Source organism: Clytia hemisphaerica, unplaced genomic scaffold, assembly GCF_902728285.1.
Source record: "Clytia hemisphaerica strain Z4C2 unplaced genomic scaffold, Clytia hemisphaerica genome assembly, whole genome shotgun sequence".
Classification (NCBI taxonomy): domain Eukaryota; kingdom Metazoa; phylum Cnidaria; class Hydrozoa; order Leptothecata; family Clytiidae; genus Clytia; species Clytia hemisphaerica.
Window position 1 is genome coordinate 1752590 of NW_027103917.1, and position 15552 is coordinate 1768141.

The window sequence follows — 15552 nt, forward strand, 5'->3', positions numbered from 1 at the left end:
TAACCTCACCATGACAATAATTCAATAGGACATGCTAGATTGTGCGAGCGAAGCGAGCAAGAAAATTTTACTGGTTAAAATAGCGGAAGAGACTTATCTTTTTTGAAAATTTTTCTGCATGAAACTCATGAAGAACTAAAAAAAGGTAAATAGTTTTAATACCGAATACCGTTTTTTTATTGATAAAAATATCGAAATACCGACAAAAAAACAGGCAATTTACCGATACCGGTAGAAAATGAAATACCGTAATCCCGTCGTTTTTTTCTCGTAATACCGATTTACCGGGGGTAAAAAGGCCCAATACCGTCATACCGTAAAAGTGAAAACCCCCCCCCCCTTTTGAAAGCCAGGTGTTCATTCAAAAGATGTTTTTCTATTTTAAATTCAATAAAAGAAATATGATTAAACGATTGACTTTTTATTTTAATGTTTTTTGTTTTCATAATGACCCATAAAGTCTGTCAAAATGGAAAAATGAGCTAAAATTGCTTGATAAACGGCCAATTTTCGTTCTGTTTACTTGATATTTTTCGTGCAAATTTACATGGGATCAAAGCTAAAGCTAAGCAAAAATTTAATTCGAAACCCGTGTATTAACGAACGATTAATCTCCGTTACTACACCCTTGTGTCACAGACCCACTGGAACCCCAGCCCCACCAGAAAATTTCCCTAAGTTTGAAACAATAGAATTTCTATCCCCATTGGAACTTTGATGGAAAAGTTTGTCCCCACTGTGGGACAAATTCCACAGGGGCTGTGAGGCAGGGGTGTTGTTACATAATCTACATATCGTCCCTCACATGACTTAATGTTTAATCTCAAAATTAATACCTTATGAAATTTAGAGTTTTACTGTGGTGGTCATCTTTGAGATTGAGATTGCCCATGTAGAGGATCATTCCGGAATATGTGAGGGACGATATGTCAACACAAAATTTTAAAATCAATCAATCATTATCTTAAAATCAATATTACTACAGCAAAAATTTCGAGAGGTTTTTGGAAGATATCAACCAAAAACCTTCTGTGATCAATAAATTAACCAATAAATTCGTCCAAAAGACACAAATTGTGTTAAAAAGTAGATGCGTTGTTCTGTCAGTTGATAGATATTCAATCTAGTGTATTTACCAGTTTATATTCAACAATTTCTCCGATAACGAACTTGCCGTCATAAGTTATTTTTCAATGTTCAAAGTAAAAGGAGAACCAAAATCCAAATCAAACTTCCAGGGATCAAATTAAAACGTCTTTTCTACTTTTCTAGAAATCCAACAGCAGTTGTGGCAATACTTTCTCTAAATGGTCAATATCAACTTGCTCTACGGATTCGAGGTCGGCTTGTTGTGAAGATCTGTCGATAGCTTCTTGGATGAACAGTTCAATCAACTTGGTGAAAGCTGCCAATGCTTCGGATGAGAGTTTGGTTTTCTCACCTTGGAAATGATTGGTCAGGAATAATTTGACTGTTTCTTCCTTCAATGTCATGTTTTGCTTGTGTTTTCAATTTATAATTCTTTTACTTAAAATTAAATGAGGAACAATCATTAAACAAGTAGAAGAATAAAGGTTGGTGCAATGCAACATGCCCTATCCCACCAACACAAGAAAAAAATGTGTGTCCCATGGTTTCTTTTTTTGTTTCATGGGACAAAAAGTGAGGGAAATACCCAAAAGACACACCGATTTTGTCCCTGGGACAAAAGTGAGATTTCACTTTTATTGGTAGAAAGAAAAATGGGGTGGAGACACAAGAAAGCGTTTCAGGTTGGTGGGATGGAGCATGTTGTATTGCACCAACGCGAAAAAAACTTCTCGTGTCCCCAAGCCTTAACTTTTGTATACTGAATCTTATTTTATTTATTTTACATCAGTTTCTGGTTAAGATTTTGTGCTTTAATACTTTTAAAGGAGTTGTGGTAATGTAAGAACTAAATTGTTTTCTTTGTATGCAGAGTAATTTCAAAAACCTTACTGATTTTAAGAATCTGGCCGTCATCTTTGGAATCAAGGTCAAATCTTAATATTTTGGTAGTAAGAACAACATCAAAATAAGTTCGCAAAATAAGTTCGCAAGTACCAAGACATTAACAAAATATCTATCTATAAAAGTACTTTTGTTAGAAAATGCTAACAGCCATTCAAATTCTTAAACATGGAAGAGGGATGAAGTTTTATTGTTGGAAGCAAAATAATTCTAATGTTGTCATATCATCGAGTCAAAAAAACTTTAGTAGAGACGAAAACTATAAAATTACTATTAATAATTATACAAAAAATGCAGTAATCGTAACAAAACATAAATAAATTAATAAGGAACGTAAGAAGATATTGTCCCTTGACGCCATTTTAAAATTCACTACTGCAAAGGTGCAACAGCCTTAAGAAGATTGAGAAAATCTTTCTATGCTTTTAAAACATGTGTGAATTATGTTCGAATCTTTTTGCAATGCAACATCTTTTACAGCACGAATTGAGAATTGTACAACAAATTAAATCGCGATTTTCATTATAAACATTTACACATAAAGAAAACAAAATTACCATAAAGTTAATATCAAATCTCTGCTACCAAATTAAGACAAAGTTTCACCTTTTGTTACTCTAGCTTCAATGAATTCAATTTTCTGTTCAAGTCCAGTTAATTTAGTGTCCAAATCTGCAAGTTTCGATTTGCAAGCAATGTCAAAGTTATTCAAGAAAGTTGCCATCTTTTTTATTGCTGACGTAATAGCTTCAATATATTCTCGATTCTCCCAATCTTGCTGGATCTGTTTTTGAATATCCATGATGGTAATTTATGAAAATGGTATTCAGCACAAGATTTCAAAAACAAAGTCCTTATCCACTGTGTATTGCAAAGTTACTTGATGAATTTTTTGTTGTTGATATATTATTGTTGCTGAAAATAACGAAAAAAATGTATGAAATACATAATCAAAATAATTGTATCCAAAACACATCAAAATACTTTCTCAGTCGTTTTAGAGTATAAACACAATTATTCAGCCAAGATTCAAGAACAAGAAGGATTGAGTTTCCACACTGCTAAAAACCTTAGTTTTTAATAAAAATACAAGAAATGTTTTCAAGAAAAACCTGCACCTAAAATCATAGATACAAGAAAATAGTAAAAATATTACACACCTCTATTATAAACAACTTTAAAAATATCACACAAAATATATATTATGAACTTTAAAAAATATTACACAAAAATATATATTATGAACTTTAAAAAATATTAACTATGGAACAGAAATCACTCCACGAGAATTAAAATTTAGGAGTATGTATATTTTAAGTTATAGACCTGGTTGGACCCCCTCTCTTTTGAAACATTTCCGTCGGGGAGGTATACTTCCTGTAACTGAAAGTAATTACCTAGTAATGTTTTTTTTGACGTAGCATAAATTTTATTTTTCAAAGGCCTTAGCTGTCTTTACTGAATAGTATTATGATTAATCCAAAAGGTTTTCAAATAGTGTTAAGAATAGATACGTATATTTATGTATCAAAGTATAAAAAGTAATTTTTGGGTAACACATAAGAATAACACATAAGAATTTTAGGGCTGAAGCACTATCGCAACTAAAAACAATCAAATACGAAATCCCCACCTAAATATTAAAAGGGAAATATTTTTATCATCCCCATTGGTTCATTCAATTAAACTAACAAGTGATCAGGTCATTGGCACTAAGGTACACGTTTTTTTTTATAAGAACGTCAAAAATTTTCGAAGCCTTCGGATGTTCTTAGTTTTTTGGATTTGAAGCCTAAAAATGTTCTTAAAATGTTCTTATTTTCAGCATTGTTTGAGCATTTTGATGTAATTTCTTAAGAAATTGCATGTTTTTAAGTTTCCAAAGCCTTAGTATGTTCTTAAATTTTTGGGCCTCGAAGCTTATGTTCTTATATAGTTTGTTCTTATAAAAAAACGTGTATTACGGTTGGAAGCAAGAGGTTAAACTTATATCAGAGCCCCTTGAAATAATTAACAAGTTTACGAGAACAAAATTAAAAGAGCAACTTGAAAATCATTCAGAAGTGTTCAGTCTGTGTTAACGTTCAATGACTTTGGGTCAATATACACTCATTCTATTGCTTTTTTACTTGTTGAACAGAATCAATTGGATTCACAGAATTGGCGGTGGAAGGAGCGCTTATGATACTTGGCAAAACGTGTCTACGAACTAATTTTGCCATAGGTTGTAAACCCATAGGAACAATCTCTGATCCGCGACGCACATAGGTCACTGTAGCTTGTTTGACTTTTGCCGTTTGTCGATGTAAAGTTTGCCTCAAGAACATTTCATCTTTCAATGAATGAATATGTTCATTTAACACTCTTATCTTCATATCAGATACTGCAGATAACGCCTCTAGCTTTTTGTATAATCGAGCAATTTCTGCACGCTGTCTCTTTTCTAACATTTGGAGTCTTGATAAGTCAGTATCTTCAGTAGGGACTTCAACTACAACTTTGTTTTCTTCTTGCTTAGCCAAAGCTGCTTTCAAACGAGCTTCCTCAGCGAATTTTTGGTGCCTCATCTGTTCATTCTGTCCTTCTTTCAAGCTTTCCATTTTCTGGCCTAAATCCCTTTGATGTTCAGTTTTCTGTTCATCCAAACGATTTTTCATCTCAATTGTTAGACTCTTTCTTTGTGCTTCAAGTCTTGATCTTGATTCCTCCTTTTCACGTTCAAAAGCTTGTTTCAAATCATCCAAATCCCTTCTCAAAGCAGCAGATTTCAATTTTTCAGCACGTAATTTTTCATTTTTATCTTCCAATTCAGTTGTCATTTTCTTGTTTTCCAAACCAATTTCTTCCAAGCATTCTTCTAAGTAATAAATACGAGATTCGTTACCTTTTATGACTGTATTAAGCTCATCGATTTCATCCAGGAAGCCACCTATAGATGCAGCTGAACTTTTACGTGAAGGTACTATCTCTTGTTTAGCTTTATCTTCTTCCATCTGCATTTGCAGCATTTCGTACATCTCTTTCTGAGCTAACTCGTTTTTTCTCATCATCTCTTTGTGTCGATTCATCTCTTCCAATTTCTTACGATTCTCAGCTTCCAGAATAGCATCCTTATCTCCATAAAAAATTTGATAATCACGTGAAAGCTTGGCTAAAGCATTGGACATTTGTTGTTTATAGCTCCTTCGGATGACATCAATGCGCTCTTTATGAATAGCTTCAATTTCAGCAACACGTTTATTGACACGGTTATACAACTCAAAAGCAACAGCTTCCAATCTGCCATCATACTCAGCTTGCAATGTCAACTTTGAAAAGTAGAGGCTCCTCTTCAGCATGGAAATATCCTTTATCACAATTCCAAGCACATCTGACATTTTTTTGAGGTTGATAATCTCACTTGCTTGTGTTTGACAGGCCTTATCAGATGCAGCATACCCAATTTGTAAACGGTCTGATATGGAGGGGATAAATGTTTCTCCAAAGGCATCTTCAACTTCTCCAGTTTCCAATGAAACACTCCTTTCTTCATCATTCTCATCGTCCATTTTGTTGAGGAACTCTTTTCAACAAAGCATCAATCTACAAAATTCACCATTTTCAACTAATCTAAAGTAATGGGAAAAGAAAACATGACATGAAAATTGGATTGGAGAATGACCTGGATAAGTTGATGGTCAATCGAATAAATTAATAAAATTTATTCGAGTGTAATCGAACACAATTGAATATTACCCAGGAATCGGCTGTTCGATTGCATTCGACAATAAAATAGCAATCATTCAATTGCGTTCGATTATGTTTGATTAATTTGATAGACCTTTTTGCCTTTCGAATTACATGCAAAAATACCGGAACGAAAAAGCTGCGGTTGGATTTAGTTGGAAAATATGCTAAACATATGCAAGTTTACACAAAGATTTTATAGCCAAAAATTATCTTAAAAAGAGACATATATACAAATACTCATTTTTAAAACAATAAAATATCAAACATCATAATTCAAAAAAGAAATACTTACTAATTAGTACTGACACTTACAAAACATTAAAAACCTTTTAGAATGCTGTTCTCAAAAATAAAGCATTTTCTGTTTTGACACCATTGAAAAATCCACGAAAACAAAGTACATGCTCCAAACTTTCAAAACATATGCAAATTGATAGCAATAATGGGCTATTCCATTTTAATCTAGACATGGTTAATAGACAAACTTTCCAGACGGGTCTGAGCTTGGATTGTCCAAGTGTTTTTTTGTTCATTTTTCATATTTTCCAAGGGGATCATTCAAGGAGTTATTGGAGATCTCTAGGGGGTTCTTTCCTTGTAAACTGTCATCAATACCGTATATCAAGATGACTTTGGCCACTTTTGGCCATTTTTACTTTCGTTTGCAATAAATATTGATCGTAAGGGTATGAAACTTGTTATGCATCATCTTGAAGTCCCTCAAATTAATGTGTTAAAATTTCACAACCTAAAAGTATTAGCTTGTAAAGTAATGACCCAAAGAAGACCAAAAAATAGCAAAAAATGACATTTGCCAGCCTCAAAATCAAATATAATATGAAAACATATCTGTCTGTTTTTACGATTACTAGACAGTAAACCAGTTTTAAGTTAAGTAACAACATGGCTATGATTTCATTTTTAGGGCCTGTCTTATTTGGAATCAAGATGGAGCAGAGCAAGAAACAAAGACTTTTTATAAGAACAAACAAAAGCATTTCCTTTGTCTTGATTCACCAAAATTGTGACGATTGCATAGTGCGGAAAGGGGTCTGATCACCCTGATCCCTAAGCCTAACCTTTAAAATGCCTATCCCCAAGAATTTTGGACAAAAATACCTGACAAATAATATATGGTGAAATATCTTAGAGAGAATTCGAAATAATAAACTTCTTTCTTCTTTTTGACTCAGACTACTCTAACAAAAAACTTCATTTCATGAAGACCAAATTTTATAACCTGTGCTTGAAAATAATCTACAGTATATATATCCAAGCCCCCCTTCTTAAACTGCCCCCCCCCCCTTCTTAAACTATCCCCTCTTCCTTGCTATCTCTCCTTTCTTCTTATTCATGAAAATTTCTGATTCTCCCTTCTTCAACTTTTCAGAAGGTGTCATCCCCCCCTTAAGAAAGGGGGGGTACAAACTATTGATCGTGTCAGAAGGAAGAGGTAACAATAGAAGAACATCCAAAATTTTGTCAAAACCCCTAGGAAAGCGAAAGAAATTTGGTGAAAAAGAGGCTGCTTCACAGCAAAAATGTTAGATACTAAATTCACCAAAATAAGGTCCACACGAAAATTGATCAACATAATCCTTCGAGAACGCTCGCAGACTCGCAGAACGCCTGCGAGCTCTCGCGCGGGTGAAAAACTTTAATATGTCAATCATCTTCTCAAGCGAAGAGTTATACCAGCCATTATAGCTTTACGATTGTGCTGCGGATCATCAGTTGATTGTTTTCAACTATCATTATCCCTTTATTTTCATTCCTAGAACTTTTTGAACTTTTGAACTTTGCTCTATTCACACACTGAATTTGAAAGATCTTCTATGTGGCGTTTTTTTTGCAAACTTCAAAAAACTGATTTTTGTCCCGCTTTTGCGGGACTTTACCTGAAGTGCTTGCGTATAGGGTACAAAGTCCAAATATGTGTTTCCTGTAATTTTTGTATGAAGAGTTAAGTCTATACTGATTGTCCTTGGAAGGCGTTACCTTTTTTTATAGAACAGAAAATCACAATCTTAATAAGGGAAGAAATTTTGGTAGATACAGTAACTTGAACAATTGAATTTGGCAAGAATTCAATTCATAGGGGGCCAATACACCTTTCCTGTAATTCGTAAAACTGTATGAAAAAAATGTATGATGCGCATTATTTTGATACTCTCCACCGTTTGGTCTCTAGAGGTAAACAAAACCGTTTTTGCCTGCGTTTCCTTAGGGAAAGTTGTTTTTTTGAGCTGTTCTTAAGTTAGTGTAGACTTTTTAAACTTGTATATCAAGATCACGGGATTTTGAGTACGGGCTGATTTTACTTTCGTTTTGAGTGGTTTCATTTTCAATTTCAAGCCAAAATCTTAGCAACGGGGTGCTCGCCCATAGTTACAGGGGTTACTGCAAAAAACTAAACAAAGAAAATTTTCCAAATCCTCTATTTCGATTAATGCAATGAAAAATGAAGCTTTTCTACTGTATGTTTCACTTTTATGTATATACTTATTCTTCAAAATGAAAATATTTAGGATTTTAAAGTTCTTCTTTTATTCTATGATTTTTTAAGGCACTTTGTTGACAATCTAACTCTCGCATCAAATTCCTGCTTTCTTGAGTAAATTGAAGACACCTTCATAATACAGTGTTGCAAATAACGGTCAGGCTAGCTCTAAAGTTCTAAAACAGCATCTAATAACATGAAAACCAGAATATGATTCTTCAATCATCAATGGGAATCAAAGCTATAAAGTGCACTTACAAACATCAATTTGTCAGATCTAACAAAATTAATAAACGCTCTGTCATCATTGACAATAAAACAAACAATTTTCTGTCAAGAGCCTTGTAAACATTCCAACAACTTCCATCGAAATGATCTATCACAGCTTAGTCTACCATTTTTAGCGCGGTCCGAGGATTGAGCTGAGAACGCTCCTAGAATGCCTGCGAGCTCCCGCGCGGGTGAAACACTTCAATCTGTCAATCATTTTCTCAAACGAAGAGAACGCCAAGTGATTCTAGCTTTACAATAGTCCCGCGGATCATCAATGGATAGTATTGAATTATCATTATCCCTTTATTTTCATTCCTAGAACATTTGCAAAAAAAAGGAAAATAGAAAAGGAGATGTTCATAAAAAAAGGCAAGCCCTGTGACATTCAAAAAATATGAAAAAATAATTTTTTGTTGATAAAACCTTCAAAATAGCTTCAAGATCAATAAAACTTCGCTCCGTCCCCCCTCCCCCAAAGAACCCTCTTTCCAAATTAGTTTTTGCTATGCTCGCAAAATTGGACAATGTCAACAAGAAGGTAAAAATCATGCACATGCCAAAAATGGCTTAAAATAAGGTTTTTGTAATAACTTACCCAAATTACATAAAAAATTAGGGAAAATCTCAGAAAACCTCTATATTAACATTAGAAAGGGTAAAAGATGGTCAAAATCACTCCAGGGGGTTAAATGGCCCAAATATGGCTAATTTTTTGTCCAGACAAAAAGATTGTCCTAAAAAGGGCCATTTAAGCTTAGTCTATACCAAACCTAGTTTAAACTAAAGCTGAATGGTTGTTTTAAAGGCAATTACATTTTTATTTTCTGGTTTACGGACATTTTGAGGAAAAGTTTTGGACAGGAGGATGGAAAAAAAATAAAAATAAAATTAGTGTTTTAAATTTTTTTTATTTTCTTTTTAAAAATCTCAAATTGGAGGAAATAATAAAATAAAATTTTTTGAAATTTCTTAAGGTATCGATTTTTAGATTTAAAGACAAAAGAATAAAGTGCAAGATGTTGTTATAGATAGAGTCTATGGATAGAAAACACTGAAAATAAACTGAAACATAAAAATGTACACATGAAGACTCATAGTGGGCAACACCCCTCCAACCCCCACCTGAAAAAGGTCACCCCCACCTACATAGGGTTACCCCCACCTGAAATCTCATATCAGCCCAACCCCCACCTTTTTCAGCAACCTCGCCGGTAGAAAGGGGCTACACCATACTCCAACTCATATGCACAAAACGGCGCAATCGAATCACACCTTCGAATTTGGAGGTCTTGTTCCTTTTAGGAACACTAAAGATCCCAGTTAAAAGTCCTGAGGACTACAAACTGGAAAGGAAAAGACTGGAGAAAAAATGAACTCTTTTTAACCTTCAGAACTTATGACAGTCATTTGTTTATATTTTTATCTAGTATAGTTGAAAAAGACAAAAAAGTACAAAATCAAACGAAGTTAAATACAGAAAACTTGACAACCCCCACCTGAAAAATGTTACCCCCACCTACATAGGGTTACCCCCACCTGAAATTTCTCATCAACCCAACCCCCACCTATTTTTAAAAATCTGAAAATCCTCAACCCCCCCCTGAATCCAGGGGGGGTGCCCACTATGAGACTGGTATGTGTGTATGTAAGACTGGCATAGGTTCCTATTTAGGGTTCACCCTTAGGGTTCCCACTTTAGGGTTCCCCATCCCACTTTTCTGGTATGTCTATTTTTATATCTACTCTTGAATTTTAACAATCACATAAAGGACTTTAAATAAAAGTGATTACAAAAGAAAGAAAAAAAAGGAAGAAAATCCACTGTGTACACAAAGAGTTATATAATTTAGTTTGTTTTATGTGGATAGGGAAATTCCACGGAGAAGTTCCCTGACATTAAGGGAAGGATCAAAATATCTTTACATTGGCAGAATAGGGCACAGCTGTGTTAGATCAATTAACCCCCTCTCTCTTTCTCTTCTTTTCTTTTGTTTTCCTGTTTAAGTAAAGGTTTTTTTATTTTTTTCTTCTTTTTTGATAGTCAGAGGAGAAAAAGTAAACAAAAGCTTTTGAAATCTCTATTTTATTTTTTTTATATTTTGGCAAAAATAACGTCGGCGAATCTGTAAACCAATAAATAAAAAAGTATTTGCCTAACTCCTAATAGTAAAATAGCCCACTTTTTACATTCTTGGCACTTGGGTCCCAAAATAGGACAATAAAGTTGTCCTTAATTCTAACCGTGATATTTTACAAAAAGGATAATTTATTGTCCTTTTTGAGACCGAATAACCAAAATTTGCTACCTGAAATTAATTGCAGTTAGGGAAACCATCCAGGATCCTGCCATTCTACAAGCCAGCAAAAACTAAATGACACTTGTAAACTTAAGTTTCTTACTATTTTCCATCAAAAACAACCAAAAACATTGCTACTTTCCAAAGCTGGAGACCAAAACAAATTATCTTCCAAGATTATGGCGCTCTTTTGGATCTATTGTTATGTATGGCGCGCCAAAGCGGAAATAAATACTATCTTTCATTTCGCGACACTATCTTTCATTCCGCGAAACTATCTTCCATTTCGCGACACTATCTTTCAGTTCGCGACACTATCTTTATTAAAACGACACTATCTTTTTTAAAACGATACCATCTTTCCAAAAAAACATTATCTTAATTGAAACAATACTATCTTTTTTACGGGATACTATCTTTTTTATGGAAGCCGAGAAGTGCCATCGACAAAAAAATATTTAATTTCAGAAAAAGATAATTAATTTTAGAATAAAAGAATATTTAATTTTATTTTAGAAAAATAAATTTGAATTCAGAGAAAAATATTCGATTTTAGAAAATAAATTTAAATTTAGAAACAAAATATTCAATTTTACTTTAGAAAAATAAATTTAAATTAGGGAACAAAATGTTTAATTTTAGTAAAAAAAAATTAAACTTAGAAAAATTATCAATTTAGAGAAAAAAATTTAATTTTACTTTAGAAAAAAAATTAAAACCTTAAAACATACCTTATTGGAACTACTTCTCGCAGGTTTTAATTTTAGCGCTTTTGGCTGTTTGTTATGTACATTAATTTTTGTTACCGAAATCTAACGCAACCGTTACCTACCTATTTATGATACTCTACTTTTATGCAAAAAATCAGAATTTTTTTTACCTACGTTGTTATTATGGGAAAAAATGTCAGCGGAAAGTGACGAAAATTTTGAAGGGGTGACGAAATTTTTCCCCAACAAAATTTATTCCCGACATTTCATCACCTGACCAAAACCTTTTTTACCTGATTTTTTTATTCCCGACCAAAAACTTTTACTCAATTTTTCCCCCAACCAAACTTCAAATCCAAATTTTTTACACCTTTATTAACCGAAATTAGTGTTTTATAAACGTCTAATTACAAGATCTATTTTCGAGCTAAGTGAAGAAAACCATTTCATTTGGACAGTTTAGTCATGTGAAAGTGACTAACTAAAAATAATCTTGTCTGAATAACAAAAGTCAAATCCAAAGACAAATCCAGGAAGTATGAAAACGAAAGTTGTAAGTAAGTGCGCCGCCCGGGAGGAATCAGGCCAAGTTTTTTTTCAGACGGTGGACTTTTGGTGTAAGCATGCACGGAATCAGGCAAAAAACTTTTTTCTTAAAACATTTGTGAACTTAATTTTTTCTCTAAATTGATATTTTTTCTAAATTTAATTTTTCTTACTAAAATTAAATATTTTTTTTCTAAAATTAAATATTTTTTTCTCGATGGCACTTCTTGGCTTCCATAATAAAGATAGTATCTTGTGAAAAAGATAGTATTGTTTCAATTAAGATAATGTTTTTTTGGAAAGATAGTATCGTTTTAAAAAAGATAGTGTCGTTTTAATAAAGATAGTGTCGCAAACTGAAAGATAGTGTCGCGAAATGAAAGATAGTTTCGCGAAATGAAAGATAGTGTCGCGAAATGAAAGATAGTTTCGCGAAATGAAAGATAGTGCCGCGAAATGAAAGATAGTGCCACGAAATGAAAGATAGTGTCGCGAAATGAAAGATAGTATTTATTTCCGCTTTGGCGCGCCATAGTTATGGCCATCTAAAATGGTGGAAAGAGTTGCAGAAAGACAGGGGCGCCGCTAGCTTCGAGGTTGTAACGCCAAAACGCCCAATATGATATTCCAACAATAAGCGAGTTAGTTACCGCGCGAGTTACGTCATACACTCCACCGCAGCGCACAACGAACGGTGTTTTAGTGAATATCAATAATTATAAGAATATCTTATGTGCTTAAATTCAGTAAACTTTGAGTGCTTCATTGAATATTAAGAAGATAAGAAGATAAAAAATGCGCTGGATAATTTTCATTGTAACAGTTTGGTCAATCATTGCTGAAAGTTTGAAAAAAAAATTCTGACGCAAAAAAAAACTTCAGCCAATTAAAAGCACAGTGTGCTTATATTTACTATGTTTGCTACATCGTCTAGGCTAAAAAATGTGCGAAAAGACACAAACGTCATTTTTTAATGATGATTTTTATCGGGGCGCGTACAGGACGCCTGCTGGCGCGCGAAAATACCTAACCTATCTTTTCAAAAAATTACTTCTTTACCTATAATACTATCTTTTCCTAGTGTAATACTATCTTTTCAATTATAATACTATCTTTTCTAAAAATAATACTTCTTCTTCTAATAAAAAATACTCTCTTTTCAAAATATAATACTCGTAAAGTCGAAATAAGTTTGCGTTGAAAAACTCTAGTTCGGTTATAAGCATTGTATTTTGTGACGTCACCAAATATACCATCTGTAGTACCTATTTTACGTCATCTTACAATTCCCAACTCGAAAATGTAAGCTAAAGCAAAATTTGACGGGTTAAAAAGGAGGTCTGCAGCCGTGTCAAAAGTGATGACGTTGCAAAACGTTTTAGTTTTTTCTATCATTAAACAAAAGACATAAAACGCGCGTAACGTCAGTTGATTGTCGGCGATTTTGAAATTGGAGCCTCTAGATGGTCTAAAAACGCATCAAACTAGTATAGTTGTGAATAGGAAGAAAAAAAATATTATTAAATTCGTTTTCAGAAAACCCACTTTGAAAAAACTATTGGGGCATTGCCCCCCCCTACTTGCCCCCTTCTTGCCCCCCGGTTGCTACGCACTGCTCTCAACTTGACTTTTCGAAACTCTACTTTTTAACTACTTTTCTGAGCTCGAAAAGAGAGCCAATAAGTTAAAAAAAAAGAAAATAATAAATTTCAAAAAAAAGATAGTATGATATTTGAAAAGCTAGTCTCTTAGTTTGAAAGAATTATATTATCGTATAATTGAAAAGATAGTATTATATTTGAAAAGATAGTATTATATTTGAAAAGATAGTATCATATTTGAAGAAGATAGTATCATATTTGAAGAAGATTATAAAGTATTATAAAAATTATAAAATTATTATAAAAGTATTATAAAAGTATTATAAAAGTATTATAAAAATGATAGTATTTTAAAGCGCTTTCGCGCGCCATACCAAATGTTCCTAACTGAATTGTGAACCATTCATACAGTTTTGTGCAAAATTTTAGCTTACTGTAAATAAGCTGATAGTTTTGGCACTATTTCAGAAAAGATAAAAATGGTTGAATCCCTAGTGTTAAAGTACAAAAAGTGGTTACTTAAAGCCAGACGATCTCAATCGAACGGAATCGACGATCGAACCAGTCGAACCAAATCGAACGCAATCGACCGATTGAACTTCGATTGTCGCACGCAATAATCTCCCGCAATTTCAAATTTCCGATTCGATTGATTGATGTTCGATTGCGTCGATTGCGTCGCTTCATGACCCCCCGTTGTTCATCGCCTAATTTCTACGGGAATCGAAAGTAATTCATTCGGTTTTGTGATGTTTGAGAGCTTGGATGTTGGGAGCTGCAAGAATAAGCCAGGCTCTCAATGAACGGAATCGACGATCGAACCAGTCGAACACATCGAACAATCGAATATTACCAGAATTTGACGTTCGTTGAGATTCGATTGCGTTCGCCAATCGAATTCAATCGGTGATGCGTTCGATTTGGTTCGATGTCGATTCCGTTCGATTGAATCGTCTGGTTACCACCAAAAGTGGTTAATTAAAATACATTTGCCTTTGGACAACAGATTTTCCGGAGAGGGCCGTTCAACGATTTTAATTTTGATTATCTTATATTTGAGGTATTTCGAGCCTGATCTGTAAGGATCTCGAATGAATTTTTGTTTTAAAGTTGATTTTCATGACAATTAATTGCCCATACTTTACAACATTTAGGACAATTTATTGTCCATTTTTGATTTTGGACCTTTTTACAAGATGTTAGAATTGGAATCTTGTTTATAGGATAATGTTCTACATGTGTACCAGATTTTGACTTGCTCCGCACCCTATCAAGACTTTTGATCTTGGATAACTCATTATCCTTTCAGTTAGGACAATTCATTGTCCTTTTTAGGACCGCAGTTCAAAAAAGCTTATATCTCTTTAAGTATACCTTTTACAGTTACGGGTGGGTCCGAAGACAGACCTTTTAAATTAACCATGGGTATCAATGTAGGGCCTAGTAGACATTTATGAGTCTGTAATTTTCAAAACTAGTCAGGGTTGTAAAGATGGTGCAAAAACATCCATTTTTTGTACCTTCTTTTTGACAGTGTCCCAATTACTAGACAACTGAAATTTCCTTATTTGCAGCACTGATAGTAGGGTTACACCCATCCTCTGAAATCTCTTATCAGCCCAACCCACACCTTAGCATATTCAACAATCCCTATCTGCCTATCAAAAAGTAAATTTGTAAAATCTTTGAACCTCAACCTGACACTGAAGAGATTGATTAAATACGGTCCATCCTAGACAGGAGAAAAATGAACTTTCAACATATGGATTTCATTTTATTTTTCTCTAGTGTGTCTGTGTATTAAAAATGATTGAAAAAAGACAGAAGAAATTACAGAAAAATCTACAATAAATCATTATACCAGCAGTTGAAACTTTTTTAAGTCTTGGAATTTTGACAATGTT

General features: G+C 33.5%; 1 protein-coding gene across 1 annotated transcript; it reads right to left on the minus strand.

Annotated features, from left to right (window-relative positions):
* Window positions 1-3922: 3922 nt before the first annotated feature.
* LOC136809408 (uncharacterized protein C10orf67, mitochondrial-like) lies at window positions 3923-5601 on the minus strand. The gene has a single exon (XM_067065938.1). The coding sequence runs from the start codon at window positions 5538-5540 to the stop codon at window positions 4107-4109; it is 1434 nt and encodes a 477-aa protein (XP_066922039.1). The 5' UTR covers window positions 5541-5601; the 3' UTR covers window positions 3923-4106.
* Window positions 5602-15552: the final 9951 nt, after the last annotated feature.

Excerpts from the sequence above, each read along its gene's own strand:
- LOC136809408 (XM_067065938.1), bottom strand. The coding sequence starts at position 5,540 with ATGGACGATGAGAATGATGAAGAAAGGAGTGTTTCATTGGAAACTGGA.